This window comes from Dermacentor variabilis, chromosome 8 (genome assembly GCF_050947875.1).
Source record: "Dermacentor variabilis isolate Ectoservices chromosome 8, ASM5094787v1, whole genome shotgun sequence".
Taxonomy (NCBI): domain Eukaryota; kingdom Metazoa; phylum Arthropoda; class Arachnida; order Ixodida; family Ixodidae; genus Dermacentor; species Dermacentor variabilis.
Window position 1 is genome coordinate 33,856,640 of NC_134575.1, and position 27,301 is coordinate 33,883,940.

Consider the following 27,301-nt stretch of genomic DNA (forward strand, 5'->3'; position numbering starts at 1 on the left):
ACCAACGATGAAGGGGGGAGGGGGGAGGGGTGCGAGGCCCGGCTCGGGCGTCTCGAAAGAACAAACGCGATAAAAAAGAAAAGTGATATGCTTCACCGTGCCTACCGGAAAACAACCTAGCGTTCGCAAAAGTGCTTCATGCGAACTCGTCTCGGCTCACTTATGTAGGACGTCTTCGAGGGTCTCGACACGGTCGTCTGCTACACACTTTTATATGGACGTCTGCAAAGAACAACGGGGTTCCTACGCCCGACTTAATCTTGGCAGCTTGCGAGACGGAAAAGGAAGCAGAAAAGAGGGAAAGAAAAGACGCAAACTTTCTTTTTTTTCTACCGCAGTAGCTGTTACTGTCTGTCAATACACCGTCAAATTGATCATCATCATTATAATAATTATCATCATGTTATTACGATGATAAATATATCAGTGATAAAAGACACCACGCACACTCGGAGAACCCACTTGTTGATAAAGACATCGCCTTCAGACCAGCAAACACCGTTTTGAGGGATACCTTTAGTTCTCTACAGTCATTTTGAATTATTTCCAGACGTCTTACGCGATTCTTGATGCGAGTTTATAAGCAACTTATTACATAGCGAGCCCGCTCAAAGTTCTTGAGATGACCACCCATAACTGTGCGGGCTTATCGGATCCATGCCAGCACCAACGACACATGCTATTTTTTTTATTTGGGGCACAGGAAAGTGTTCCAAAATATTACGCACGCTTTTAAAATTTGACACACTGAATATTTCATTCTGTTTTGCCTTGAAGCAAGCTCGAGCGCGCCCGCATTTCTGCGCGAGTGCGGCCTGAATATTCGTCACCTGGACATCTTATCTTCGTTTTGCTTTGTTCAGCAGAGAAAACAAGTAAGGTAGAACAAGAGAAGCCTATTAAAAATATGTAAGTGGAGTTAAAGTCCCGCCACTGCGACCGTCACCTAGGACTGACGCGCATCGGTCGCGTCGTCTGCACCGCTCGAGCAGACGACAACGCGCGCGGACGCGCTTCCCGTCACCGCCGCCAGAAAAATTCGAGGGCGCTGCGGTCGGTGCAGTGCGGCGAAGCTATTCAAAGATGGGGGAGCTCTAGTGAGGGAGGCGCCTTGCGTGCGCCAATTTTCGGTGTGTGTATTGTGTTTTAGGCCGTTTTATGTTTAGCTTAGTTTCTTGTTCGCTCGGATATGTGTCTTCTTTTTCTTCGCCAGGGGCGTAGCCGTTATTGTTCTAGGTATAGGCGCGTAGGGCCGTGCGTAGGTTAGCATGTAGCGTGATCGCGACAGTCGCTGGTCGAGATCAGAGGCGCCCGCAGCCCCTTCGACGTCGAACGCGTTGAGCGGACATGGCACTGAGTCGCAAAAAACAGCGGATGAGGCAGCCAGACTACATGGAGAACGGCGACGGCAACCACAAGACGAGGACGTTCGTCTTCGAGTCGCACAAGGAGTCGCTCACTGTCAAGATCATCGAGGTAAGCGGGCGGCGCGTTATCGCGATGTGCTATCAGTCTAGGGTGCGCTGCGCGCGCAAGAAGAAAGCCGGGAAAGCCAGTTTCGGTTTCGGACATCTTGTTTACGCAACTGGTGGCTTTAATTTGATTTGAGCGACCGATTGGTAGACGAGGCCGTAGAGGATAAGGCGCGTGTAACCACCGCACGAAGAAAAAGAAGAGCAAGAGAGAAATCCAATAACTTGTTCTACATTGTTCTTTTGAGATTACTGTCACTTTTGCCTCGCGACAAGCTGTTAGATTGTATGCAGACGTAGATTCTCGTCGACCGATTTCTGTAGCGATCGGTGTAAGCTTGTGTTGTCTATCTCGTGCGATATGCATGTACGAAACACAAATCGCGCGTGATAAGAGAGGCCAGAATTGCGTGCCACGTGATCGGCGGCTTGCTGGGCTTGCTTCTATGCGACATGTCACGATATCGGCATGGTGCGCAGGCCACGCTATGAATATGATCGATGTTTCGCAGTGATACGTTACGCTTACGCCAACAAACCTTAGGCTATCATCATATTTGTACATGATTGATATATATATATATATAGCTGGAGAGTTTTTTGACACAAGCTTTATAAACATGCGGCCATTTAAGTTCCATATTGCAACCCCCCTTGGCTTGTGTGAAAGAGTTAACAACACAGCTGACCATTGAGTTACAGTTGAATATTTAGTTCCGTCGTTCTGACGTACATTGTTAGACGTGGTGGAGATTTCCCTTTAAAGGACCTCTTTTGATCCGCAATGGAAAGTGTCTAAGCACGTACCCTTCACCCAACATGCTATAATGTGAGCTTTCATGTGCTCATATTATAGCAATGCATGAATGACTTTTCGAACTAGCCGGCCAGGTATATTGTGGTATGGGAAATGCCTCTCATTGATGCGGTAGAAATGTCCCAGTCTCCTCCTAATGACCTGGGCAAAAGTGTATATAGAAATGCACGAAGCCATATATATAGCTGTTTACAAGAGTCTTCCTATTGCCAGGTTTTACACACCACACATTTATTATTTTGAGGCTGGAATCATAAAATAATAGGTTTAGTTTGTCTGTGAACGCATTGACCTCTGCCGAATGCTGGTTTACTAGAGACGTAAATATGCGTGGCACATATATTATAATGCCTGTAGCATAGAGCGTACATAGAGTTAATACATTAACATGAGAGCACAGTGACTTCTTATTGTTGTAGTCAACCATATTCTGCTTAGCCGCTGGTATAAATTGTTCACAGGAACGTAATTGTTAACGTGCAGCCTCAAAAATGTTTCTTCATTAAGAACACACATGTACATGGAATCGTGCCTAACACATTGTGGTTGGAGAAAGCATCATGAGATGTTGCTACTACTGCCATTTGCTGCTGTCCACATCTCCGGTAAACCCAGATTCCATAAAAAGTAATATGTTTACAGATAAGCTAAAACTCTTTAATAAAGTAAACACAGTGTGAATGCATGCATTTTAGTAGTCAAACTATATACATTGTGCATGTACATTATAAGCCACTCCTAAAGACACTGATTTAGTATTTTGTCATTGATTGTTGCTGAGATGTGACGCCTACTTGTAAATTATATATTTTTATTTTTAAATGTCAACCCAAAGTACCAGATCAGTCACCTTTCTGAGGAAGTTGAAGAAATGCTCCAGTAGTATCAGTGTTATTGCCATTTAAGTCTTCCTTTACCGGGCCTATATAAATTGATCAATGTGTTCGACACTATTTCAACACAGTGTTAATCATTTCTGTTGGAATAGCTCTGCTGGCAACGCCATGCACCTACTGAAATGACGACTGAACTTTAACTACTGCTCAGATTTGACCATCTTTGGCAGATTGAGGAGTCTGGAAAAATAAAGCTTCCACTGTAGGTATTGTCAAAATCAGTCTCCAGTGCTCCTAACACTTCCTCAATGAAACAACGCAAGATTAGTGCTTTGGTTGACTCGGCAACACAGTTTTGAAACGACAGCAGCAATGGAGACACTGAAGCCTCTTTAGTGTTGTCTAATTTTGGGACCTGAAGTCCAGGCTGTGTTAACAATGTCTCAGACTATGATAGATGCTCATGAATGCATGTTGTATGGATAATTCTCTTCGACTAATGAAAAGTGCAACATTTTTCCCCCGTGGCTTGCTTTTATTCATCAGCGTTTCGACAGCGTGTGTGCAAGGTATTGCAAGCAGTCTCTTCTTTCGTTTGGGCTTTTCGCTCGCACGAGTGCATGCAGTCGATTTCAGAATGACCTTCGACCGAAGCTTGACAATCAGTCTAATCTCTTCATTTTGAACACCGCCTGTGCAAGTGCCCGCATTATTTACTGTACATTATTGTGCAACACTCCGCATTAATGTCCGTACGCCCGTACGGGAGCTGTACAAAGCATGTGGAGGCTCCAGTGCCACTCGAACACGTACTAGACCAGCTCGCTTGCGCAGAAAAGCTGATCGACCGCAATATACAAGGAGAAGGAGGCTTCTGCATTCTCCCTAACCTGACAACCGTTGCTTCAGGTGCCTAAAGAATGAAGTAAAAATCAGGTGCCTGCTGCAATTTGCAAAAACAAATGCCCCCTGCACAATAGGAACTTAACTGTTTTCACATTTGTGAAAGTGCTGCTCTGCCGCATAATATGGGCATCACCGTGGCTTGTATTGATGCCACCAAATCTGCATGATAATTTTGTTGCGTGGTCGAACTTACAACAGTTGGGAGCTAAGAGCCAGGTGCATAACTTGTGCATTTCAGAATTTTTTTTGCTCGTTTAGAACTTATACTAAAGATAGCAAGTTATTACTTTAATTCAAGTTCCTTGAGGTGCTCCTTTGAAGTTTCACATAAAAATTATGAACGACTGCCTGAGAATTTATCACTGCCTTACATTCACTCAATACACTGAGGCTAAGACTATAATTTAATGTATCATGGTATACATTGCGAGTACTATGTCTTGAAATAAAATGGTAAAACATAACAAGAACAAACATGAGCACATTTCTAGCAGTAACAAAACAGTTAAGTGCGCCCCTCAACATTGAATCATACTGTACCATGGCAAAGCTAGAGGGACCTCTGCTGAATATTAATGGGAATTCCGCACTCCATTTAATTTTTTTTTCCGGACAATTAAAGGAAAAGGTGTAGTCGTGCTTATACATGAGTTGAGCAGCCATTTAAAGAAGGTCAGCCTGAAGGTCATCATGTGTAGCATTAGCTGCATTCAGTTAATTAGGCTAATTAGGCTCATGTCCTGTATTAAGTTTGATTTATACCACACATACATTACAACTGTTACTTGTTCTGGCACCGTATTCTTGGTCAGCCACTTTTATTCATACTTTTGCCTAGCAAAACATCCAGCACAACATGTCATTGGAGTCATGGGCATCATGCTCGCAGGCTTTTCCAATAAATCTGACATCCCAGGAACTGGTACTGAAACTGATATCTCCAAAATCAGCCCAAAGTGATCAATGATAGTGAAAGTGATACTGGCACTGAAGCTCATATCCCCAAAAGTGATTGATAATAGTGAAAGTTATATATTGGCTTAGAACGACAGAAAGTTGAGCTAGTTGGTAAGGATTCATTACGAAAGAAAAGGTGAGCTGTGCAGACAGGTCACAAGAGAAGACAAGTGGACGGCGTTCGTTGTCTGGCATTCCTGTTGTCCACTTGTCTTGTGTCCTGTCTGCACGCCTCACGTTTTCTTGCATAATATATACCGGCACTGACATAAGTACCCCAAAAGTGACTGATAATAGCAAAAGTGATGCTGGCACTGACATAGATATCCCTGAAAGTATTTGATGATAGCAAAAGTGACGCTGGCACGCACATAGGTATCCCCGAAAGTGATTGGTGACAGTGAAAGTGATTCTGGTACTGAGACTGATGTCCCCAAAAGTGATCGACCAAGAATGTGCCCTAGTTCCTGCAGCTGCAGGTTTCCAAACGCACGCATCCTGTCACGCTTGGTGCAGATGCTGGACCCAAGTTACGGCATGTACGTCTGGCCCTGCAGTCCCGTTTTGGCCCAGTACCTCTGGTTCAACCGGGAGCACATCAAGGGCAAACGCATTCTCGAGGTGAGTGCGATCAGGCTCACTTCGCTCGCTGATGACTGACAGCACGTCACATCGCTTGAGGTGAGACCAAAATGAAAATGAAAACGAAGTTAAGCTTTCGCAACAGCACAACAACCATCCTTACTTCGAAAGGCTTTCCAGATCGGCAAGCCAGAAAAAAAAAAAAAATTCAGAAATGAAAGATGGGTGGGGACACTGGGCCCGAAGTTCCCACATCAGCTTGTTGTGACGTCGCAGATTTTTACGGCATCTGCTTGGTCAGTAGTTAACAGCAAATAATGACCATGTCACATTTTTAGGGGGAACCAAAGGCTCAGCCTAGCAAGTTGTGACAATTTTTCCTGCCCCCAATGCAAACCAAGTGTGAGAAAATACTTTAATCTTGGTGTCACACTGACCTACTGGCCACTTAGCCTATGGCAAGAAAGTGAAGCAGGGTCCTGAATTTGCTGCAGTGATAATCATTAATGAACTCTTTTCTAGCAACAGAATGAAAATAAGGTTTTGAAGGCATGCTATCTCAGTTTAAGCTTGACTTGGTGTCCTCAAGTGTCCTCATTCCAGCTAGGCATTTACAGCAATTTGGACCCTCTCATACAATTTCCATTGGCTGTACAATCAAACAAACAGCAGATTTAGTCCTATGCATATGCTTTGGCATTGCTGTTTTAGCAGAATACAGGGATGAAAACGTCGGCCCCAATTCTGATGGTAAAATATGAAGATGTGTTCATATTAGGCTCTGCTGGAGCATTCTTCTATTGTGCAAGACTTCTTGCCCGGGAATGGTAGAGTGTTTGAGAGGTTGCTTTTCTACGAAAAGCTTTGTCTGCAGATAACTGCATTCAGCCACTTTATGTGAAAAGAGGCCGATGTGGTTTGGCTGGGCAGTTATTCTTCACCAGTCACGAAGCTAACATCAACCATAGCAAAATTTACAAAAGCAGTTTATGGGTGACTCTAGTGCCAAGCACCATGTTGACACCTAGCTGGCAACTTGATGTGTTGTACTACAGCCAATTATGAGTTGCTCCTGTGCAAAAATGAATTATTGGTGTTGCATTTAGATCTGAAGAAAAATCAATAGAATGTGAAAACTAGCACCACAATTTGTGGTAACAGCTGTGTCACCTGTAAATGTGAAATTGAGCACCTTTGTACAGGTTACTGTGATATGAGAGTTCAACAACCATTGAGATAACTTACGGTCACTATTAGAATTGGTGTTTCCTTCTGGGAGTAAACGTTTCAGGCCTGTCAAAGATGAGAGTCTGGTTTGATTGGAATGTCCTTCTCATTTTTGTTCTTTTTCCCATTTTAATCAATATGGAGAGTCGAATTTCATACAGAAATGTCATTGCAGGCATCTTATTTACTCTTTTAGATTGATAATTCTCATTGATGGTGTACTGCCAGACAGGTCCCTGCAGGATCCCTTGAACCTTTGGAGGTCCGCAAACCATGTGATCAGAAAACACTGTCCTTGACACATTTTGACAGGTCGTTCTTTTAGGCATGCTATGCGCATGTTGTTTTGCACACATTGTTTTTTGCATTTGCTGTAGAAACACAAAGACGGTGTTCTTAGCTTGGCTCATTCGAGGACATGACAATGGCCATGGAAGAAACCAAACTGGCACAGAGCCTTGGCCTTGTTTGCTTGAATTGTGGGTCTTTGGTACACTTCTCGGGCTGGGCCGTTATCAACGCTTCCTGTCGTGTTTGCCACAAGATAACCCGACTGAATTCCTGCCAATGACCCATCATTGTTCATTGTCTGGCTGCAGTCATCTTTGTTTATTACTGATTGCAGCAATGCTCTTCCGGCACGTGCAAGTTCTTTTGGTGCAATTTAATGCAGCAGCTGTACTGTACATTTAGTCGTATAATGTGCCATTTAATTTAATGGAAGTTTTAGGTACAAAGCGAAAGTTTGAGCTAAATGCAAATTTTGGCCTCCAATGCAGCTTCACGGCAATGTAGAACACCATTGTTGTGTGATGCATTTGGGCCTTCAAGGTGATAATAACTGAAATGAAATGAAACCCAACTCAAACCTTGTACCTAATAAACGTCTAGAATTTTCGATGCAGATTATAAGTGCAATGATGCAGTAATTTTTTACGCTTCGAGTATGTAGAACACGCAGGCAGTTGCCAGTTGTGTTAGGTGACATACTTCATGTTTTGCACTGAAGCACGCTGTGTTCAACCTGTGTGCGTTCAGGTATTAAGTACAGGACATGCGTATCTTGCTTAAGACGTTCGAAAAACGATTTTGCATTTACCACTGCACTGTGATTGCTATAATTTTGCAGAAGGATCACATTTTGGTATCTACATCGTTTAGTGCAACACATGCTACAGCTAACTGCCTGATCTTTTAGCAAATAGTGCAAATTTGCCTTCGTTTATGGGGATGCGAGCTGATGCCATGACGGTGTAAGCGTAAACCTGTGTCACCACCTGCTGGCAGCTGCAGAAAGCAGCCAATCAGGGAGGGTTGCCGTGCGTTGCCCGCTCCTCTGGAACTCGCGGCAGCCATCCCCAAAACGCTGCTTTCTGCAGCTGCTGGCAGGTGGCGACACAAGTTTATGCTTGCACCGTTGTGGCATCAGCTCGCATCCCCATAAATGAAGGCGAATTTGCACTATTTTCTGAAAGACCAGGCAATTAGCCGTGGCATGCGTTACACTAAACGACGTAGATACCAAAATACGATCCTTCTGCAAAACTTTATCAAGAACAGTGCAGCGATATGCGTAAAATCTTTTTTCGAACACTTTAAGCGAAATATGCATGTCCCTGCATGTCTGTCCGGTAAAGCTAACTTGATAATTATTATTACTTTTTTTCTTATAAAACTGCTGGAAGTGGCAAAAATGTGCATGTTCCGATAAAGTCAGAATGAAAAAGTACTCGAGCATGTGTATTTGACTCCTTTTGCTATTTATTTTTATGTGCCTTTGCATCAAGTCCACCAAGTATAAATAAAGAAATAAATTAAATTAAGGAGTGCTTAGATATATATGTGCATTGAAGAACCCCAGGCAGTCCGAATTATTATAGATACCTCCGCTATGGCATCCCCCATAGGCAAGTTGTCACTTTCTTCTGTTCGACCCACTCAATAAACCAATCGCACAGTGAGTCAACATGTCGCCATCATGTTGACAGTCAATCACTATTTTGGTTTACTGCACCGCTTCCTGGACGCAAAAGGCAACACCAAGAGGGATGAGGACACATGACTTGTTTTATCAACTAGTCAGTATTAGCTGCTCTTATTTCACAGCTGTTGTACTGAAAGTTGAACGAGTTGGTGTTAGAAAAGCACGAAAATACAGGACATAAATAAGTGCAAGGCAAGACTGTGCTGACTAGTAACTAAATGTTATTAAAGCGAGGAGTCTATGTACATAGTATAGGGCAATACTCAACTTGGTGGTGATAAACAAGTGCACAAAGCATCCATGAAAAATAGACAAACCACTGCCGCTTCAAGGCTATGACACATCTGGAAGCAATATTTCTTTTTTTCTTTTCTTTTCTTTTCTTGTGACAGGGTTATACTTGACTGGCTGACACAGGACTCTACTTCTTTGTTGACGTCATATGCCTCAAATGTTATTTCGCCAGTGTTTTGATTGCAATGCCTGCATGATATGATATCTCATCGCGTGCCCTTCGTTACGTTCCAAATTTTCACACTGTTCTGAGGGTGTTTTAATGCGTTGCTTTTCCGGTGGAAAATGCAACATGAATGTTTTTGTCAGCTAGCCGCTGACTGAATGCTTTATACCGTATCACTGGCCGTGCGTTGCATTTCAGATCGGTGCCGGCACTGGCCTGCCGGGGATCCTAGCGGCTCTTCTGGGAGCCCGAGTGACCCTGTCGGACAGCTCGCCACTGGGCCTCAAGAACTGCCAACGCAATGTGGAGGCCAACGGGCTGACGGCCAATGAGGTGCCCGTGGTCTCCATCTCCTGGGGCCTGTTCAACCCGGCCCTCTTCCAGCTCGGGCCCATTGACATCATCCTGGGGTCGGACTGTTTCTACGACCCCAAAGGTACTGGCTTGGAAAAGTTGTTTAATTTACAAACTTGTAGTGCACGAAAACAGCGCAAAGGAAGACGTTCATGTACAGTCAGCCACGAAAGTTTTCAGGTGACGGGGTTGTAGACAAAGCTGTATATCTCCACAGCCTCTAAATACAGCCTCGTGTTCGGATTTTTCATTGTATACTAGTAAGTCGAACCCACTTGTAGTAATATTCAATTGCCACAAAATAAGCAGTCAAATAAGAAACAGCACACGGTACATTAGGAAGTAGAAACATCACTATAGATGTTGTTCTACGAAGTGTGAAGCAAGAGAATAGGAAAAATAAAGGACAGAGAACCGCCAGCTACCAACTGTTTAATAGTAGACCCAAATACAAAACGAAGAAGACTTGCATTTAACTTGCTTCGAGCAAACTAATATTGTAGGGAAGAGCAGGGACCCTACTGTGAGGGTTGGAAGCTTTTTCGGAAGCTTTTCATATCCTAAGAAAAGGGTCAAGCTTGCGTTAATGGCACATCTATCACATTTCTTTACTTCTGCAGCGTGCGTTTTCAAAAGGCAGCTTTCATGATGCCGTGTTTTTGTGTCACACGTTCTCTGAACTGCGCATGTCTGGAAGTCTTCTTCATTTTTGTATGTGGGTCTGCTATTGGACAGTTGGTAGTTGGAGCGTCTTTGTGTCTTTCCTCTTTCCTGTTCCCTAGCTTCATGCTCCATACTTTGCGCCAAGAACATCATGTATGATAAGCCTCAACACCAACTTGCCCTAGAACAAGTACTTTTGGAAGTATATGTAGGAAGAGTGCAGTAATGAGTGCAATGTTAGTACTAGCTGATATTTTAGTAGAGATGGAGAGACAAAATTGCAATAGGCCAGGCCATGTAAAATGTCCAGCAGCTTACTAGTGGCCCAACAGAACGGGTGCCAAGGAAGGGAAAATGAAATTAAAAGTGGCAGAGGCTTGGATAAAGTGATGAGCCTTTTAGAGAGATTTGTTGTTTGTGGTGGGTTAACTTCAACAAGGACAGGTAGAGTAACTGTAGATTGCTGGCATAGGCCTTCATTCTGCGGTGGACATTATAATGCTAATGATATGATATTCAGCTTCGGGCAGTTCAACCCTGTGATATGTGCTCACTAGGAATTTGAGAACCCATGAGTCAACTGTACATTGAGAACACCAAGCCATCTGGTATCTGCAACATGGCATGTTTGTGTGCATAGGCCTAGAATTCCTCTACTGTAGTGGCCTATTTCGTTTGACAGCTCTGATCCTGTTTTTTTCTCTACTTGCACAAGCAAGTTTGTCTGAAGCCTCTTGTGTGTCATATGTGCCTCAATATGTGTGATCACACATTTTACTTGCAAGAGCAAGTTATACTCAGTGTTTGTACTGGTCTGCGTCATCTTGTCTGAAGCTCTTTGTGTGCCATATGTTTAATAACACATGCACAATAAGAAAGGTGGAAAAAGAATGAAGAGGAGGCAATGTTTGTAATTCAGTGATTGAATGTTAGATGATGCTGCAATATGGTACCACAAAAAAGTTGGAGGGCTTTTCGAGGTACTTAGTAATCATGCCTTGCACCTCTTAGTAATAATATTATTTCATTTATTATTACTCTCAGGGCTTAACAGCATTACTGAGGGGAGCAGGCATGGGCAAAATGAAAAAACAAGGTAAAGGAATGCAGTTACAAACAACTAAACGAATATACAAAGTACAGAAATAGCTGAGCTAGGAACACAAGTAGTACAATGTAAAAACAAGAACATAAATTACTCACCATTAGATAAGGCAAGTAGCATATTTCGAAAACAGGAAGGAGTCAGTTATAAGAATAATCTTTTCAGTAAGGCAATTTCAATCAATGCGTGCTTTCGGTGATGGGAATTTCAGCAAGGGCATGTACATCAGTGGCAATGCGTGCAAGCCAGGTGTGAACTTTCTGTTGCAGGTTCCTTTAGTCAGAGTTGTATGCAAAGAGCCTCTAATATATACTTTTTTCAATCTTTTAACACGCACTTTGTCGCAGACTTCGAGAACATCATTGTCACAGTGTCCTACCTGCTGCACCAGAACCCTCACGGGCGCTTCTGGTGCGCCTACCAGATTCGAAGGTGAGCATCCCATGAGCTAAACAACTGCTCTATGGGGAAAGCAATGCAGATTGCTACTACAGGTCATGCAATTTAACTCTAATTGGTTATTTCATGATGTGTTCTCCAACGACAATTGAGGAGGCAACTTTGACTCCCGGCTTTGTATAAGACGACTTATGCTGAGTTAACTCATAGAAAAGTGTCAAATGCATAGCAGTAAGAACAAGAAAGAGTGGCATCACAGTGCTGACTTCAGCAGAATTTCATTGCATTTGCCAGTCATATTTATGTAGTGTATATAAACAAAATAACTAATAAAACACGTGTTACTTATTCCTTGCTGTACTAATTTGCTGTTTTGGCCATGTATGTACGTAGACCAGTCAAGGTAATGACATTGTGTTGAAGTCAGGATTGCGGTGTCATCCTCTCCTCTGTATGCTTTATGGACTGTTCCACTTCACTTCGCTTCCAGATTTGTAGATTTGTACAAACTACTTACATATCAAAAGTACGGATAGCGGGGCAAGTTGGCACAATTGCATTCTTGAAAACTGAGCAGGTGAAGTGAAGAATTTGCATACATTTGAAGTATGATGCATGAGTAATTACGTTTCATGTTGATCATTGCTTTTTTTTGTTCACGTTTGACCAGATAATGCGTGTAGGAGGGGCAGCTAGCATGCATATATTGTGTTTTTTTAAAATAAATTCAATTGCAACTCTGTGCCCGGCTTCGTGTAGTTTCTTTTGTTTGTTCCGTCTTCACCTGCTCAGTTTTCAAATATGCAACTTGCGAGTGTTTTAGTTGATCCAAGCTAGCTTGTTGCTTTTTACCAAGAAATCAATTATTCATTTAGTGCACTTTTTTTTTTAGTAGTAACCCATGAAACACTGTAATTAGGCAAATTGCGATGAACCCACTGCAAACAGCTGCTTGAAACAGACGGTAACATGAGGGACAGACAAGCCGTGCACTGGTATCATCTGCTTCTATGTTTCCATCTGTTTTGTGCTTCCCACAGCCGTTAACTTTACAATTTTGTTATTGCTTGAAAGTTTTTGCTGGAAACCTTTGGTCTTAATGGCATCTTGTATTCACAAGGTGCCCACTATGTTCTTCGTCTCATTTTTAAGCCATTTGGAGACAAGATAGCGGCATTGTCCTGCAGAGGCGGGCACTAGGAGGCAAAGCCAAATTTCTCTCTGCCTTACTTCCAGTGCGGACTACTCGATGGAAGGCCTGCTTCGGCAGTGGAATTTGGTCTGCGTCCAAGTTCCACTCGAAAACTTTGAAGCAGACTCGCCCAACCTTGCCGGCTCGGGCCTTCCGGGCTCGCACACTATCGAGATGCTTGTGATGAGTGTCAACACGACTGTGGAGCCGGCTGCCTCGGACAAGGCGAAGACGTGAACAAACGGACCCGCGGTGCATCGCGTTCGCTGGCAGCCGGGAAAAGCGACCGCGGCAGTGGCAATGTGCCATTGTCGTCATCGTCGTGTGTTGAATGCATCCCAGCCGTTGTTGTGCTGTCTTGTTCCCTACTTTCCCCACTTCCTGAAGAATGCCTCGAAGAGGCTCGATTTTCACAAAGGCTTGACACCCTCACCTGGACATCTGGACACCTGGGGGCCACATTCCAGACGTCAAGATGTGCAGACGAAGTGCCACATTCCAGATGTCTGAATGCCATTCGCGTATGGTGGACGAGCAGACGACTTCTTGTAATGGCATGAAAGGTTGCTTCGATTTCCTGTGAACTCACTGTGCTGTCGGGGAACCTCAAGGAGGGCTTGGTCTTTGAGGTTTTATATCCTCACCTGAATATCCAGATATCTGGATGCCATTGACTTCTGGACATGCAGAATTGTTCCTGTTATTACACAAAAGCGTTACTCCAGTTTCCTGTGAACTGGCCAAGCTGTCTCTCCCCAGTACCGTTTTCTGAGCACTGAAAGTTCATGGTTGACCGAATCAATGAGAGTCTCGCCTAAGTCAGCCTTGTGACCCAAATGATGAACTCTACAGAATCAGAGCCAGCTAATCTGTGCCATTTTAGATCAGTGTTCATATTCCTTATGTCAACTCATGAAGTTGTCATTCCTTGGTTATGCACTGTATTTGCAGACATATGAATTGCAAACAGGGCAATTGAAACACCAACACAAAATGATGACAGATTTCCTTGCTGGTTTTCACAAATAGGTGTGTAATAAGATTTCTCTTCAAACAATGTATCGTGTGTCACAGTTAAAAATCAACCGTGCTAGAACTATGTCACTTACCTCAAGTGAAATTTCCTGAGGCTTAAAATATTCCCCATTCAGGATTCATTTGTCCATTTGTCCATGGTAGTGCTATGGAAAGCTCTTGTGCGGTCGAAACGTATATAATTGCTCTTTACACTGGTGCAGACTGTGTTTTGGTGACACGCAGAACATAGAAATATACTCCGGACCTGAATGCCACTAGGACTACTTGAAATTGAGCACATTCTGGCCAGTCCACAGGCAAATTAGAGGCTTCATGGAGTTGTTGCAACCATTTCTGACGTGAACATTCGGGCTCATCCCTGTTTGTTAATGTAACTCCATTTCATAACGCTTCATTTTGATGCCTTCTGTGTCATTGCACGTTGAACCCACACCATGTCCCACCTCGGCACGTGCTACCACACTTTTCTTCTGTACAAGACTTTGTGACCGTGTCTCACACAACTACACCACATTGCCTCTGCATTGTAACAAAGCTCTTTCTTGTCTTTTCTTCAGCTTGTTACACAATGTTTTGATGCCAGTTTCAGAGCATTTCTCAACCTTGTGAACTTGGCATACGAACTTGGTATCGTGCCGTATTGTATGGCATGCCATATTATATGCCATTATTCCTTGACATTCTGTGCTGGGTGTTTTTGCGTGCAAAAAGGTATTGCCTGCCCGCTGTCAAGCAAACAACGATCACTGCAAACAACTAAGATATCTACAGCTTCTGATATCTATTGTATCTCTTCTATTGCCCACTTAGTTGTGCCTGTGACGTTGACGCAGCTTGGAATGCTTAAAGTAATCAAATTGCTCAGCCTTCTTAGGAAAGTGTGCGTTGTGATCCTGTCTGTAGACCCACCCTAGGACGCTCAGGCTCATGAATGTGATTATTAATGGGCTTGCAGATTAGCATTGTGTTAGAGTAGTGGATAAGGACTTTCCAAGTTTTTTTCTTGCTATTTATTTGTTCATTTTACAAACAGAGCTTGCTTACCACGTTCACGTTGTGTGCACTGGGCCTGGTATTGACCAAAAAAACTTTGTTGATCAGTGTGTATTTGACATAGCTGCGAGAAGCAATGTCTCCAGGGTCTCTGTGGCTTGGGGTGATCTCTAACCTACCCCGTATGTGTTATGACACATTGTATGTATATATGATCTACACAGCATTTTCTGCTTTTTAATCCTACGCACTGCCTCGCTGCGCGTTTGGCATGGTGTCTGCAGTTTTGCGGTTGCAGCTTGATGATGTCACATCACGCTTCTAAAAGGGTAAAACACTGCTTGCTTGGCAAATGGGAGCACACATTCTTACGACCCTATGCCAAAAGTGTCATTTCCTACTGCCTGTTTATAATGGACCTAAAGCACGCACTGCATTTAAGGGTCACAAAGTTACCATTGACAGGTTGTAACTTCCTTTGAGAGGAGGAAACTGTTTTTCTAACTGTTGGAAGCACGCGAAGGATGCTGCTTGAGTGCTAGTATTAGTGACTATGAATGTAAACTTTAAGACCTTGCTAAATGCATTCTGTGCCAGCTGGTTAAGCATCCTGTATCAAGAATGGGGTTAATTTTAAGAAAGGTGGGCGCTTTTTAAAATGTGCTAATTTCTGAAATTGCTGCCAGGGACATCAGGGAAGGACTCAAATATAGACAATAAGAATGACACCCCTGTCGGGAAGTTGAGCAGGAAAAAGCCATATTTCTCTGGCTGGAACATTGAGGCAAGTGCTGCCAAATTAATTGTTTTTCTTAAATCTAATTCTTTGCTCATTCATTTCTCTGCTGAAGCTTTGGAACAAGTTTTTTGAACGCAACATTTTCTAGATGACAATATCACTACAGGCGTGTGCTGGTGGAAAAATTTTCTCGTGGTGGAAAAATCTTTCCTCATCGCATACTAGGCGTGTTTAGTTTGCTGTATTACCATAACGTGTTACACATGATTTCTTTGAAAGCACTCAGAAGTACTGTGACCATTCATGTGGGACATTGTGGTTGCAACTAAATCTGCTTGTTGATATCAACCTTTCTACCCTAAGGGCTGTTGGAATCACTCTGCTGAAAATGTAAGCAGCGGTATTAACGTTACACCATGGACGTGCCAACTGTGGTGGTTGATTGCAGTCTAGTGAACCCTGTCAACTCTAAGTGACTGTTGTCATTTATTTCTAACAGAAGGGGCCCGCAGGCCTAGGGAAAATGTAAGAGGGCTTAACACGGGACAGGTAATTCAGTGTCTGACCGCAGTCAGGGCTGTCATTTAACAATATCTTCAAAGTCGTGATTACTACGCATAATTCATCGAGGCATTCCAAATTAACTTAATTTACCATTAATTCAATTTGACTCGAAAAAACTAATCTCAATGACCGCAGCTACTACACGTGCTGACTCGCAACCACGCACGATACTTACGGTCTTGTGAATTTCAAGGAAGTTCGACAACTGCTAGTAGCTAAACCTGTAGGAAATCAAAATCTGCAGTACGCTGCGCCAGTGCAGAAATATATCTTTAGCACATCAGAGTAAAATGCAAGCGTTAACTTTTTCCAGGAAACAGTATCCAGGAACTGGTTGTTGTTTATGGTGATACCTAATCTTCATTCTGTGAGGGCTTGCATCGATACTAACGATACCAGTTTGCACCCGGCAAAGTTTGGTTTCATGTAGTGCGCTGACACACGAAGACAGGTATTTTGCCACCACATATATATATATATATATATATATATATATATATATATATATATATACACATACACACATGCACAAAATGTTAAGAAGATATTTAATATTTGTCTTAATATTAACCTGTTGCCCAATGTTGATACATTCTATTCTTCCTCATCAACTTGCGTGATGAATTCGTATCAAAGCATCTTGTTGTATACCAATGCACGTGCGTCTTTTAAGAACGTGTCAAGTGTTTGCGTATGGCTGATGGCTGTCCAGTTGGCTGTAAATGTCAGCTGCCATGTTGTGTTGCTCATAGAACATTTGAGCAAAACGAGAAGGTGAAAGCAGGAGCCAACGTTTCAACAAGTGGACTTGTCTTTTTCAAGGCAACATACGCTTTCCTCGGCGCAGTATATATAGATGCGGTTCTTCTAAAAGGGGGGAGAGAGTAAGGCGGGTGGGCAAGGCAATGATTGAGAATGTGTTAGTGTGTTAGTGGCAAGGGTGTGTTAGCGGTGAGGGTGAGGAGCCTACAGTGACATGTCAACCGGCTGACACATGCCGCTACCTCACATTCCTCCACCGATGTCCAGTAGCGCACCTTTCTTTTCGATTCCACACCCTCGCCGCTAGCACTCCCTCGGGTCATTGTCTCACCCACCCACCTTGCCCTCTCTTCCTTTTGTAAGAACCATACCTATACATACCGTGCCGACGAGAGCTCATGGTACCTTGAAAAAGACAAGTACGCTTGTCGAAACATTGGCTCCTGCTTACACCTTGTTCTTGTTTTGCTCATCGTCTTCGAATTTCCATCTCCCACATTCCCCGTGTTTTCCATAGAACATTTGTAGCTCAACAGGGGACTGAGGTCTCTCGTAATCTAAGTTAAACCTGCAACGTGACTGACTTCAGGATGCACCTTCTTCATTCATCTAGCTCAGGCCGGCACATTAGCTCTTGGCTCTAGCTGTAACATATACCGCATTTAATGGAGTCGCATGCATACCTCAAATGCATGCTGTGGCTTGCTCACACATTTTTTAACTTGCACATTTTTAACCGCGAGCATGGGAGAATGAAATTTCGCTCCAGCTGTCAAAGATTTTCAGCAATGCAAGCTTTAAGTGGACGTCCTGTAGTCGAAAAGCTTTAAGTGGATGCCCCGCTGGTAGTCAGACTAAATGTACGGGTACTTGCACCCATGCACCCAGGTACTTGCACCTGGGTACTTGCAAGCAAAGTTTGAGATCGCCAAGTGTACCCAAGTAGCATTGGAAGTGAGGCCTGTCTTGGATATTAATAGGGCCAGTACTGCCCAATGTAAGGCCTATGTGGCTCATTGTCAGGTGCACATTGGTCAGGCTTTCTAGGCTTCTTGTATGTTGTTTACGTATTAAATGATGGATAAATGAATAGGCCGAACATTCCTTATCAGGGTCTGATTTCGCAGTGCTAGATGTCCTGTTGCCAAATATGGTGTAAGCTCTAAACTAGGCATGCTAGTGGATTTTATGCTGACATCACATAATGTGGCCAAAGTGAAAGGATGTTTCCTGTCAGGCTCAGCTTGTGAGGCCTAACTTGTTATTTGGCTTGTCTGCTACAGTACATTCGATAAGGGTGGTCTGATTTTGGGGTCACAATGTACTTGGACACACTGCGAAAGTTTATTCCATTTGTCCAGATTTCCAGCATTCAGCAGTAAACTTAGGATTGGCATGTTAGACAAACCCCATTCAAAATAAGAAAATTGCTCGTTGTTTGGGATATTTGCAAATTGTTAGGATAAACGTGAAGGCCGCCGTACAGTTGGTTTTCAAAATATTGGAAGCATACATGCATAGCCCACTGGAAGGAAATGGTTGTAATTACTCAGGAAATAGTGTTCCCCAGACTGTTTGCGAATATGGCATGTTTCATTGGTGGCATTGAATTTACCTAGTGATAGTAAGTCACCTGACTGTGCCACCTGTGCTTCCCCACTAGTAGTTCTTAGATTGCTGTAGCTTGTATACCACGAAGTAGGATACAGTCTAGGCTGCTCCACCATCAATAATGCCTCGCACTAGCGCACTTGCTAATAGATCTCACCCAACTTGCCATCGCTACGATATGTAATCGCGGTCACAGATACAGAGAATACGCTCAGTTTGGCGAGCTTCGATCGCCTTGTTACGTCATGGAGCATCTCGTATTGACCGTTACACACGTTTGTTTTTTATTCACTTCTGTCATTTTTTTCTCACAGAGTTGTCGCCAAGCCTTGGCAGACGGAGGGGTAGTCTGCAGGGCAAAACATGTTATCACGAGACGAGAGCGATTTGCTTTTCTGACGTAAGTGATGATGTAAAACTCGGATCTGAATGATGGAGGTTTTGCCCAGGTGATGCAGACATTTTGCACCTCTGTTCACCTACTATCAACGATGTCGCGGCACGGCGCGACGTGGATGCTAAGCCGGTCTGGTGGCGTTCGCACTCTTCCCAGCCATTTGTGAACCAGTGAACAGAGGAGCTGTGATGGTAACTTCACTAGCTGCCATTGTCGGACTTCTCCGACTGCTAGGCCTTTGCTCGTTTCAATGCCGCTTCTGGAATCAAGGATTGTGGTTACCTGCTCCACACCTGCCGCAGTGCTTAGGCAGGATTTCTGCATCCATGGATGTAAGAAGTCGCCTCTCTTCCCAATGCTGCTTTTGAAGTTGCTGTTCCCTTGCAAGAACATTTCTCCAAAGTACATGCTCGGACCATGCTAGTCTCTCTCCCTGACAAGCACGGGTTGAGGGTTGTTGTTGGTCGTCTTTTTCACATCTTCCGTCCCCGTTCCGAAGAACGCGCTCACACCAGTGAACTTTGGGGGTAGAGGAAGCTCCACACGCTTGAAGGAATGTTTACGATTGCATTTACAAGCTGAGGTTTTCGTTTGGGAATCTTTTTCAAGTCAGCACAGGCTCGTGAAGGGGCATTGGCAAAGAAAGGTATGAAGGCAGAAGGGGTAACGGCGGCTGGAGGGTTACTAGCTGTCTATTGTGTTGTAGTCGTCTCACTGGATTCACGTCCTTTGCTCTGCTGGAGTTCCCTGAAAAACGTCTGGTTCACTTTGTTGCCCTCGTTGCCTCTTGTGTGGGGATTTTGAACATAAGAATGGACAAGAAAGGTTAGGGAGATGGTACCCCCATGCTTCACTGAAGAAGTGAGCAAGTATTTATACATCTAGTCGTGAATAATAACGAATGTTGAGCTCGTGTTATGTCTGAAATGTGAAGGCAGCTTGTTTTGCAAGGAGATTGAAGCGCCAAGTGACTTTAGACAATGTGATGTCCAGTACGTGCTGTGTTGGTGTGTTTAGGGAATTTTTCTAGAGCTGTCACAGAGCGTTCTTACGACATGTAGATTCTCTCTCCTTTTCTTTTTTTTTGTGAAGACTTTCTTGTTTGAATTTGTCATTCACCATAGAGTTGCATGTGTGTGTGTTGTGTTAAGTTAATTTCTATCCCTATTTTGTAAGCGGAATGTCCAGTATCTGTGGCATGCTTGACAGAGGTGAACTCTCCTTTCCTTCTTACTGTACTGCACAACCTTTCTGATAATTTTATATCGTAGATGGTTTGGTCACAAATTTGAGTATTTGGGGTGTGAAAAACATTGCAAAGCCACAGAGTTTTCGATTAAAGCCCAGCCAAAGCAGCGCAGTTTTCTTGAATGAGCATTGCATATCAATATGGCAGCCACTACACATTGTTGTTTGACATTACTGTACATAACTACAAACTGGATTAGAGTGAAGGAATAGAGTTAAGTGCCACAACTATGCCTTGTTCTCAGTTTCTCTTTCTTTGCTTTCGTGCACATTTCTTGTATTTCTTGCTGCATAACAGTTACATTACATCCTAACTAGTTAAATTAATTGTTTGTGCTTTTGAATTAATAATGTCGGGTTTGCATCTCTGTTGTTGGCATTGGGTTAATGATGGAGTGCAAAAAAGAACAGATGACTGAAAATGGAAACAGGAGTTCCACTGCCCTTTTTGTAATCTCTTCCCATAACAAAAAGAAGCCAACAAAAACAGCAAACAGAAGTTTCACCTTCTTTCGTGTCACCTGTTTCTATTGCAAAGAGGAGCAGACAACAAAACGAGGAGAAAGAAGTCTCACCTCCATTTTTCGTCTATTGCTGCTGCAGAAACAGACGACAAGAAAGGAACAGACAGGAGACTCCATTTTCGTCTGTTCCTTTTTCCATTATCTGTCGTGAACATGACCAAGTTGCCCAGTTTTCTATTCCTCAACTAGTATCGGTTATGAGAGTGACTTGGAACTTTTGAGTCTGTCACTTCAGCTTTAATATTTCAAACCGTCTGGATACATTATTTTATTGCTGTTAATGTGTAGCCAGTTGTGGTTGTGCATTCTGTGTAACACACAGAGTTCCTGCAATTAGAGGTTGTGACATTCTTGCCTTGATTCTGGAGACGGCACCCTGGACGTTGGCACCACGTATGCTGCTGTGAACGAGGGGTTGTAGATAATCATTGATGCTCCACTGTCCTGGAACTACTTAAGGCTGCTTAGAGAGTAGAATAAATTCATTTGCAGAGGCTGTTTCGTTTCATTGTAGGTTCTTGTCAGAAAACGACGGGCAACCTTGTAGTGGATGCCAAAAATTTTGCAGTGCTTTCTATACAGACTCTGGGAGAGGACATGCTCAGTGCTCTCAATGTCTGTGTTGCGAGCTCCGTAAACATTTTGGAATATGTATTACTAATTAGTTCGGCGCTGTTCTTTGGGTAATTTTCTTAATTTGACAGCTTCGACTGTGCTTTCCATCAGGCGAGTGGGTCCATCGTGAACAATGATGAGCATAATAAACAGTCAGAATGCAGAAGGACACAAAAGAATAGGACCATTGCTGAACATCTTCTTGGTATTTTTCATCAGCAGCACGGAAGACTGTTTTGCTGTCTTTCTTCACCTCCTGTTTTTCTGCCTCATCTGATCAAGGGTAATGACGGAAGTGTTGTAGTGCCTCCATCGGGGGCTGTTAAAGTGTGCATCTTCTAGCCATAACAAGCAACGCAGGTTAATGCGGTTCCTTCGTATTCGCAGAAATGATCCAGATGCACTTGGCATTGATCAAGCATGCTGACCTAACGTCGGTGCACACGAAAATGAGAAAATGTTTCTTACGACCCAGCATAGTAGCACCCACAGATTGAAAATAAAATCGTCCAATTTAAACTACCAGTCTGAAGTTCAGTGCAAGGTCCTGTCTTAGTGCATCCACCTGTGTCCTGTTGGTTCTCGCTGCTCACCGCCACTCGTGTAACACCACTCGCATAACAGCCGAGAACTCTGCCAGATCAGTTCTTTAGTTCGCATTGGCTTGCAGTGTGCCACCGTATCTGCATATCGTAGTCCTGGATGTTCTGTATGCATAATGCGCAGCATGGTGCGCTATGCAGCAAAACGTTCCTCAAACATTCCAGTTGCTATAGGCTGTGTACTTCCAGAAAGGCTGTGTACTTCCAGAAGCTGACGCGACTTGTCGAATGCATTTGTGTATTGCAAGGTTGCGGCGTATGTACACGAAGCCACATCTAGTTCCCACCTTCTGCTTGTACTTCAATGGCTTGAATGAGTATAATTGAAGTGGTGTTCCTAACTGGACAGTGTAATTCACCCTAGGCTTATCTGTAAACCTTTGTAGTTGCTCAACTGTAACAATTATGAGTTAGCTAAAAAAATACAATTTTTTTTCATGATATTCAACTTCAGATGCTTTCATGCCTTATGAAGTAATGCATGACTGTCATTATTTTTTCTTGCCCTAAAGAGCCATTGCAGCCAAAGCTAGCGAAAGATCAACCATTTTGATCATTTGATTTGTACACTGGAACGTCGATCCATTCCTGGTTTGTAAAACATATTGGTTTAGCGTAGTCACAAGTGGAAGATATTGGAAATGTCCCATTTGGGGTATAATTTGAATATAATTTGCCCTACATTTCTTTCGCCATTTATTTTTAACGTTTGTCAGTCTGCTGTACATGAGAAAAATGGTTTACGCTGAAATGTTGCAATCGTCTCTCAAATCAAGCCTTTGAATACCCTTGCTTGCTCTACCGCTTTGCTACTTTCTGTTCTTAGGCCTCAAAAGTTTCGCTCTAATGGGTGAAACAGTATGAAAGTTAGGTAGATGGTTTCACACCAGTAGAGTGAGATGTCGGAGGTATCGCCTCTTAAAACCCGTTACCCACAGGGCACAATCCATTAAAGGTTGTGCAGATAAAAGTGTTAAATAGACCGAACTCTACTGGCTAAACAAGAGACTCCACTGTGTTCAAATTTCTCACAGAAATGTTTCACAATATGTGCAGCTTAATGCCATGTTTGGGGGCATTGCACACCTGTATTGTGCAGAATATATTCGCAAGTATGGGTCGTCTACAGCGATGCGGAGCCTGGAAATTGTCTCGGGTGAAAGTAATGGTGGCGCCATCTGAAACTGTAACGATGAACCGTGATGCGCACTGTATTTGTCAATGATTGTGATGTGAAGGAGTCACTGCTTCGTAGTAGAAATATTTACATTTGTTCTCTCTGGCATTGCAGCAGACGGCCACATGCCTCTGATTTATTCTGGACGAAACAGACAAGCAATGCAGCCATGGGCCACAGGGTGCCTGTTCTGTGAAAACTGAGCAGGAATACATAGACTATTGCGTTAGTCAGATAATTAATGCACACCAAGTGCTTTTATTTACATTACACCACATATGTACCATGCCACTGCAGTTATTTAAAGAGTCTGCTAAAGCTTACAATTATGTTTGCATGTAGGTATCTTGATCCAGACGGAATAGATAAAGTTTAAAATGAAATAATTTGGAGGGTTTGGAGAGTAGCATGGTGGGACTTCTCGCAGAAATTTGTTCCCACTCAACTTTATTGCCGGGATCATTGTCACGGCATAACTGTAGCGCCACATGCTTGTGGCAAATATAACTTTTCTGGCAAGAAAAGCTTTTGTTATTAAAAAAAAAAAAAGAATTAGGATCGCGTTTTTCTATGCACTTCTGTGAAACTTGCATTTCGTGTCGTCTTCACTTTCCGAACGACGAAATTTTTTTACTTTTTCTAGCTGCTGTTCAATCGCCCCAGTACTTCTTTGAAGCTATGCAAACTTGTATGCTATTTTCGTCATACCATTTATGCTACATTATGAGCAGTTTAGTAATGAGTCGTTTCTAAGTGGTCTTAGCGTGTTTTTTTCATTGAAGGCATATTAATCTTGCTTGGTATTGCACAGCTGTTGGGAAAAGGAGTGAGAGAAAAGGTGTGCATGATGTGTACCGTGAAGAAGGAAGCTTTCTGTGCCGTTGGGCCTATATGCTGTGTCTCTGTCTGCATCTTTGCCATGTTGAAAATGCCTGACGTGTTAACCTGTGCCTCAACTATTATTGCATCTACATGCTGTCGAGAGCGCTTATTGTTTCCGCTTCTCAAGCTGTTTCAGCCTGTCGCCCTGCGCCACCTGGTGTTCTGCCCCTGTTGTCCTGCTTTGCATGCGTGTACACAAGAAAATGTGTCCAAGTGATCTCTCCATTAACTATGAGCCCATATGAACTGTATTACTAGGCGCCGGTCTATATAATGAGGGCCTTGTAAACACGTGAACTCTGTGTTGTTGACGACTTAAGGCCGCTGTAAGTTATAATTGAGCAGTGAGGTACACCTGGCTACAAAATTTTACGTACCGCGGGATCTCGTAAAATGTTGAATTTCCGAGCAGCATGTAAAAGCAGCCACAGAAACAGTGCATCACTATGTTGTTCGCATAAACTAGCAGCGACTGCAAATGCGAACGCCACGCTCCATTGTTAGGCTGTATTGAGCTTTTTATCAGTTTTCTTGGTCCGTAAAATTTTGTGGCCTGGTGTACATTGATCTAGTCTTCATTTCCTTATGCTTATACATAAATATGTTTTGTTATTCACAAATTGTTTCCGCTATCAAATGAGTGGTGTAATGCCCAGGAAAATAATGCCTTTCTTTTAATAGAATGTTCAGATGCACATGTTCCAGTGTGACTCTATCACATTTGATAAAATATTTTGTTGTGTTTTTCCTTAGTTTTCATGTTGCTTTTGGCAACATAATGCATTAATTTCTGCTCATAAAATTTAAATGTCATTTAATGTTTGATAAAATTCTTATAGATTTATTCAGTGTATCTATAATGATCACATGATTCCTCTGGGAAATTTTCGTGCAGTGCTTCAGTTGTTTGTTAATGAACATTAAAGAGACTTGTTCTTAAAGTAACAAACTTTGATGCTAGTCATATTTAACATGCATGTTGCACGCATTTTTACTATTGGAGTAGGCACTCCTGCGTCGCATGCAAGTGGTCTTCCCAGATGGACTGCATCATTGACTCCCGCTGCAACTGTGAGCTAATAAATCGAAACCCTTCCGCACAACGTTTGTGGCAGTTTTATTTCATCGCATGGTCAAGCCTCAATATGACGCTTGTCCTGAAGTTGCACCAAGTTAATGTCGTCCAAGTGTTAAGTGCCTTGGGAGCAAACACATATGGGCAACTTTCATTCTTTATATTATTCAGAACGATTGGATGGCTATTTATAAAATTTGAATGGGCAAATTATTGTGTGAAAGGATGCGTTTCCATTCACCTGAACTAGGTGTCGCCACCACACTGAAGAAATGTGTTTACTATGCATCTGCGAATGTGTGACGGGATCATATCGACTGTTCATCTTGTGTGATCCAAATCTCTTTGTCTGCGCCTGCGCGCCTGTACAATATAACAACATGGCGGCGCCCTTGCGGTTTCAATGCATGGGTGCCATAGAGTTTCCTAGAATATGTGCGATGGGCGCTATGGTGAGCTCTTCCCTCTAATATATTCTTCATGTCCAACCAATCATAACAAACATAATAAGTCACGTGCCTTTGCTTCAAATTTGTTGATGAAACTAGTTCATGTATGACGCTGCAGCCGACAGAGAATTTCATTTCAAGAGCAAATCGATGGTGTACAAAACGTGTTTCCGGCTTCTGCAATTGCGTCTGGCGCATGGTCTGGCGATTTCAGCCAGCAAAAGCGCAGTCTTTAAGTGCCACACCTTTACTCTAGAGGGCGCCACCCCAAGCGGCGTTACAAAGGCTCTAATCCCTTTTAAAGAGTGCATTGGTAATCTCGAGTATGAACAAATGAGTTTATATTTGAGCTAATGAGAACCTACGAAAAGTAAAGACTAATTCAAATGATCCGGATAGCAAACGACGTGCACATTGTCGCCGGTTAGCAAGTCCGGATTCCAGGTAAATTAGAAGCAATGTATTGAATGTACTCCAACTGTAGGTGTTCTCTGGTTGCTAGCATCACTGATGGCTCATTTCTGCAAGCGAAATTGCGCATATCTACTGCCGACAAATACAAGTTTTTTAGTGTCGTTACTATCATCATCATCGACCGCTTTGACGGAGGCTTCCGGTTTGTTGCTTGCCTGCGTAAAGATCCATCCGCAGCCGACTTCCGCTGGATGGGTCAACTGATCAAATGTAAGTTGGTGTTCCGCTTACGCTTCAATTTTTCCCACTTACGCTAGCGTGTTGCGCGATCAGAAGCCCCTTGGGGGACTCCTGTTGTCCCCAAACGTTCTTCACGTCTCCTTGACCACCTGTCACATTTCACCTTGGCCATCCACGCGAGTGACGTTTGCTGTTTCGGCTAGGCCTATCGGCGACAGGGGGGCCCCTTTAAAAGACTCTCGCTTCTTCGAATGACAGCCGGAGCTTTTCCTGTGCCGCGCGGTCTGGCGCACGGCTACGTTGACGATTGTTCGCGCGGCCACCTTAGTATGTCGGGCGCGAGCGACAGCCGAGTTTTGTGATGTTCTGTGGCCGAGAGCCGTCGTTCAGCTAGAGGAGGAGGCTGGCTCGACGGAGGCTAGATACCACCCGAAAGAGTCCCGTTGGTGGGCTTGTGTTGTTTGTGTGTTGCTTTTGAGTGCAGAAGGAGGCGTCTTGTGCAAGCAAGGCCGTGTGACTTTCGAAGAGGCAACCCCGTGAGAAATGACGCGGCGCATGGCGCTTCCGAGAAACCGAAATTGCTCGGGGTTGATTCGTTCGCTAGCTAGCTTCGAGTCGCGTCCCTCTGTGTCTGGGCTGGCTGCCTGCCTACTCCGCCAAGTCAACCACCTCGCGCCGAAGCGACGCGAAGCTAATTGCAATGAGTGTAGGCGTGCGTCTTCCGTGGGTCGTGAGCCAACTTGCGGGCGCACCCGCATTCTATCCACTACTACTACGGCGTCGGCGTAGTATCTGTCGACCTGGCAGGTGTGTCAAAGGGGAGAACGTGAAAGACCGATAATTTTTTTTTTTGCGCCCACTTTGCTTTTTTCCTCCCCTAATATCGGACCGCTCGGAAAAAATCGCCGTGACTTGTCCCTCGTACCCTTTCTGTTTCCGTGTCTCCTTTCCCCAGACCGTGCTATGCCGCGTGCCTCTTTATTGCTCTTGGAGGAATGCCCGTTTTTTAACCTCGCG

General features: G+C 43.6%; 2 protein-coding genes across 7 annotated transcripts in view; both read left to right on the top strand.

The window, feature by feature from the left end:
* The first annotated feature begins 1,071 nt into the window (after nt 1-1,071).
* LOC142589969 (histone-arginine methyltransferase METTL23-like) lies at nt 1,072-25,209 on the top strand. The gene is made up of 5 exons (XM_075701724.1): nt 1,072-1,476; nt 5,505-5,609; nt 9,440-9,677; nt 11,711-11,795; nt 12,999-25,209. Exons 1-5 carry the CDS (start codon nt 1,348-1,350, stop codon nt 13,189-13,191), a joined length of 750 nt encoding a protein of 249 aa, XP_075557839.1. The 5' UTR covers nt 1,072-1,347; the 3' UTR covers nt 13,192-25,209.
* A 994-nt stretch (nt 25,210-26,203) lies between these two features.
* Nucleotides 26,204-27,301, top strand: part of LOC142589967 (epsin-2-like) — a 46,649-nt gene continuing 45,551 nt past the window's right edge. For all 6 annotated transcript variants that reach the window (XM_075701718.1, XM_075701716.1, XM_075701722.1 and 3 more), the window contains exon 1: nt 26,204-26,314. The gene's annotated coding sequence lies outside the window, so the exon portion shown is untranslated. The remainder of the gene's footprint in view (nt 26,315-27,301) is intronic.

Bases quoted from the DNA above. Each gene is read 5' to 3' on its own strand.
- LOC142589969 (XM_075701724.1), top strand. From the start codon at position 1,348: ATGGCACTGAGTCGCAAAAAACAGCGGATGAGGCAGCCAGACTACATG. The intron at 5,610-9,439 runs GTGAGTGCGATC...GTTGCATTTCAG, and splicing joins AGGGCAAACGCATTCTCGAG to ATCGGTGCCGGCACTGGCCT. The intron at 9,678-11,710 runs GTACTGGCTTGG...ACTTTGTCGCAG, and splicing joins CTGTTTCTACGACCCCAAAG to ACTTCGAGAACATCATTGTC.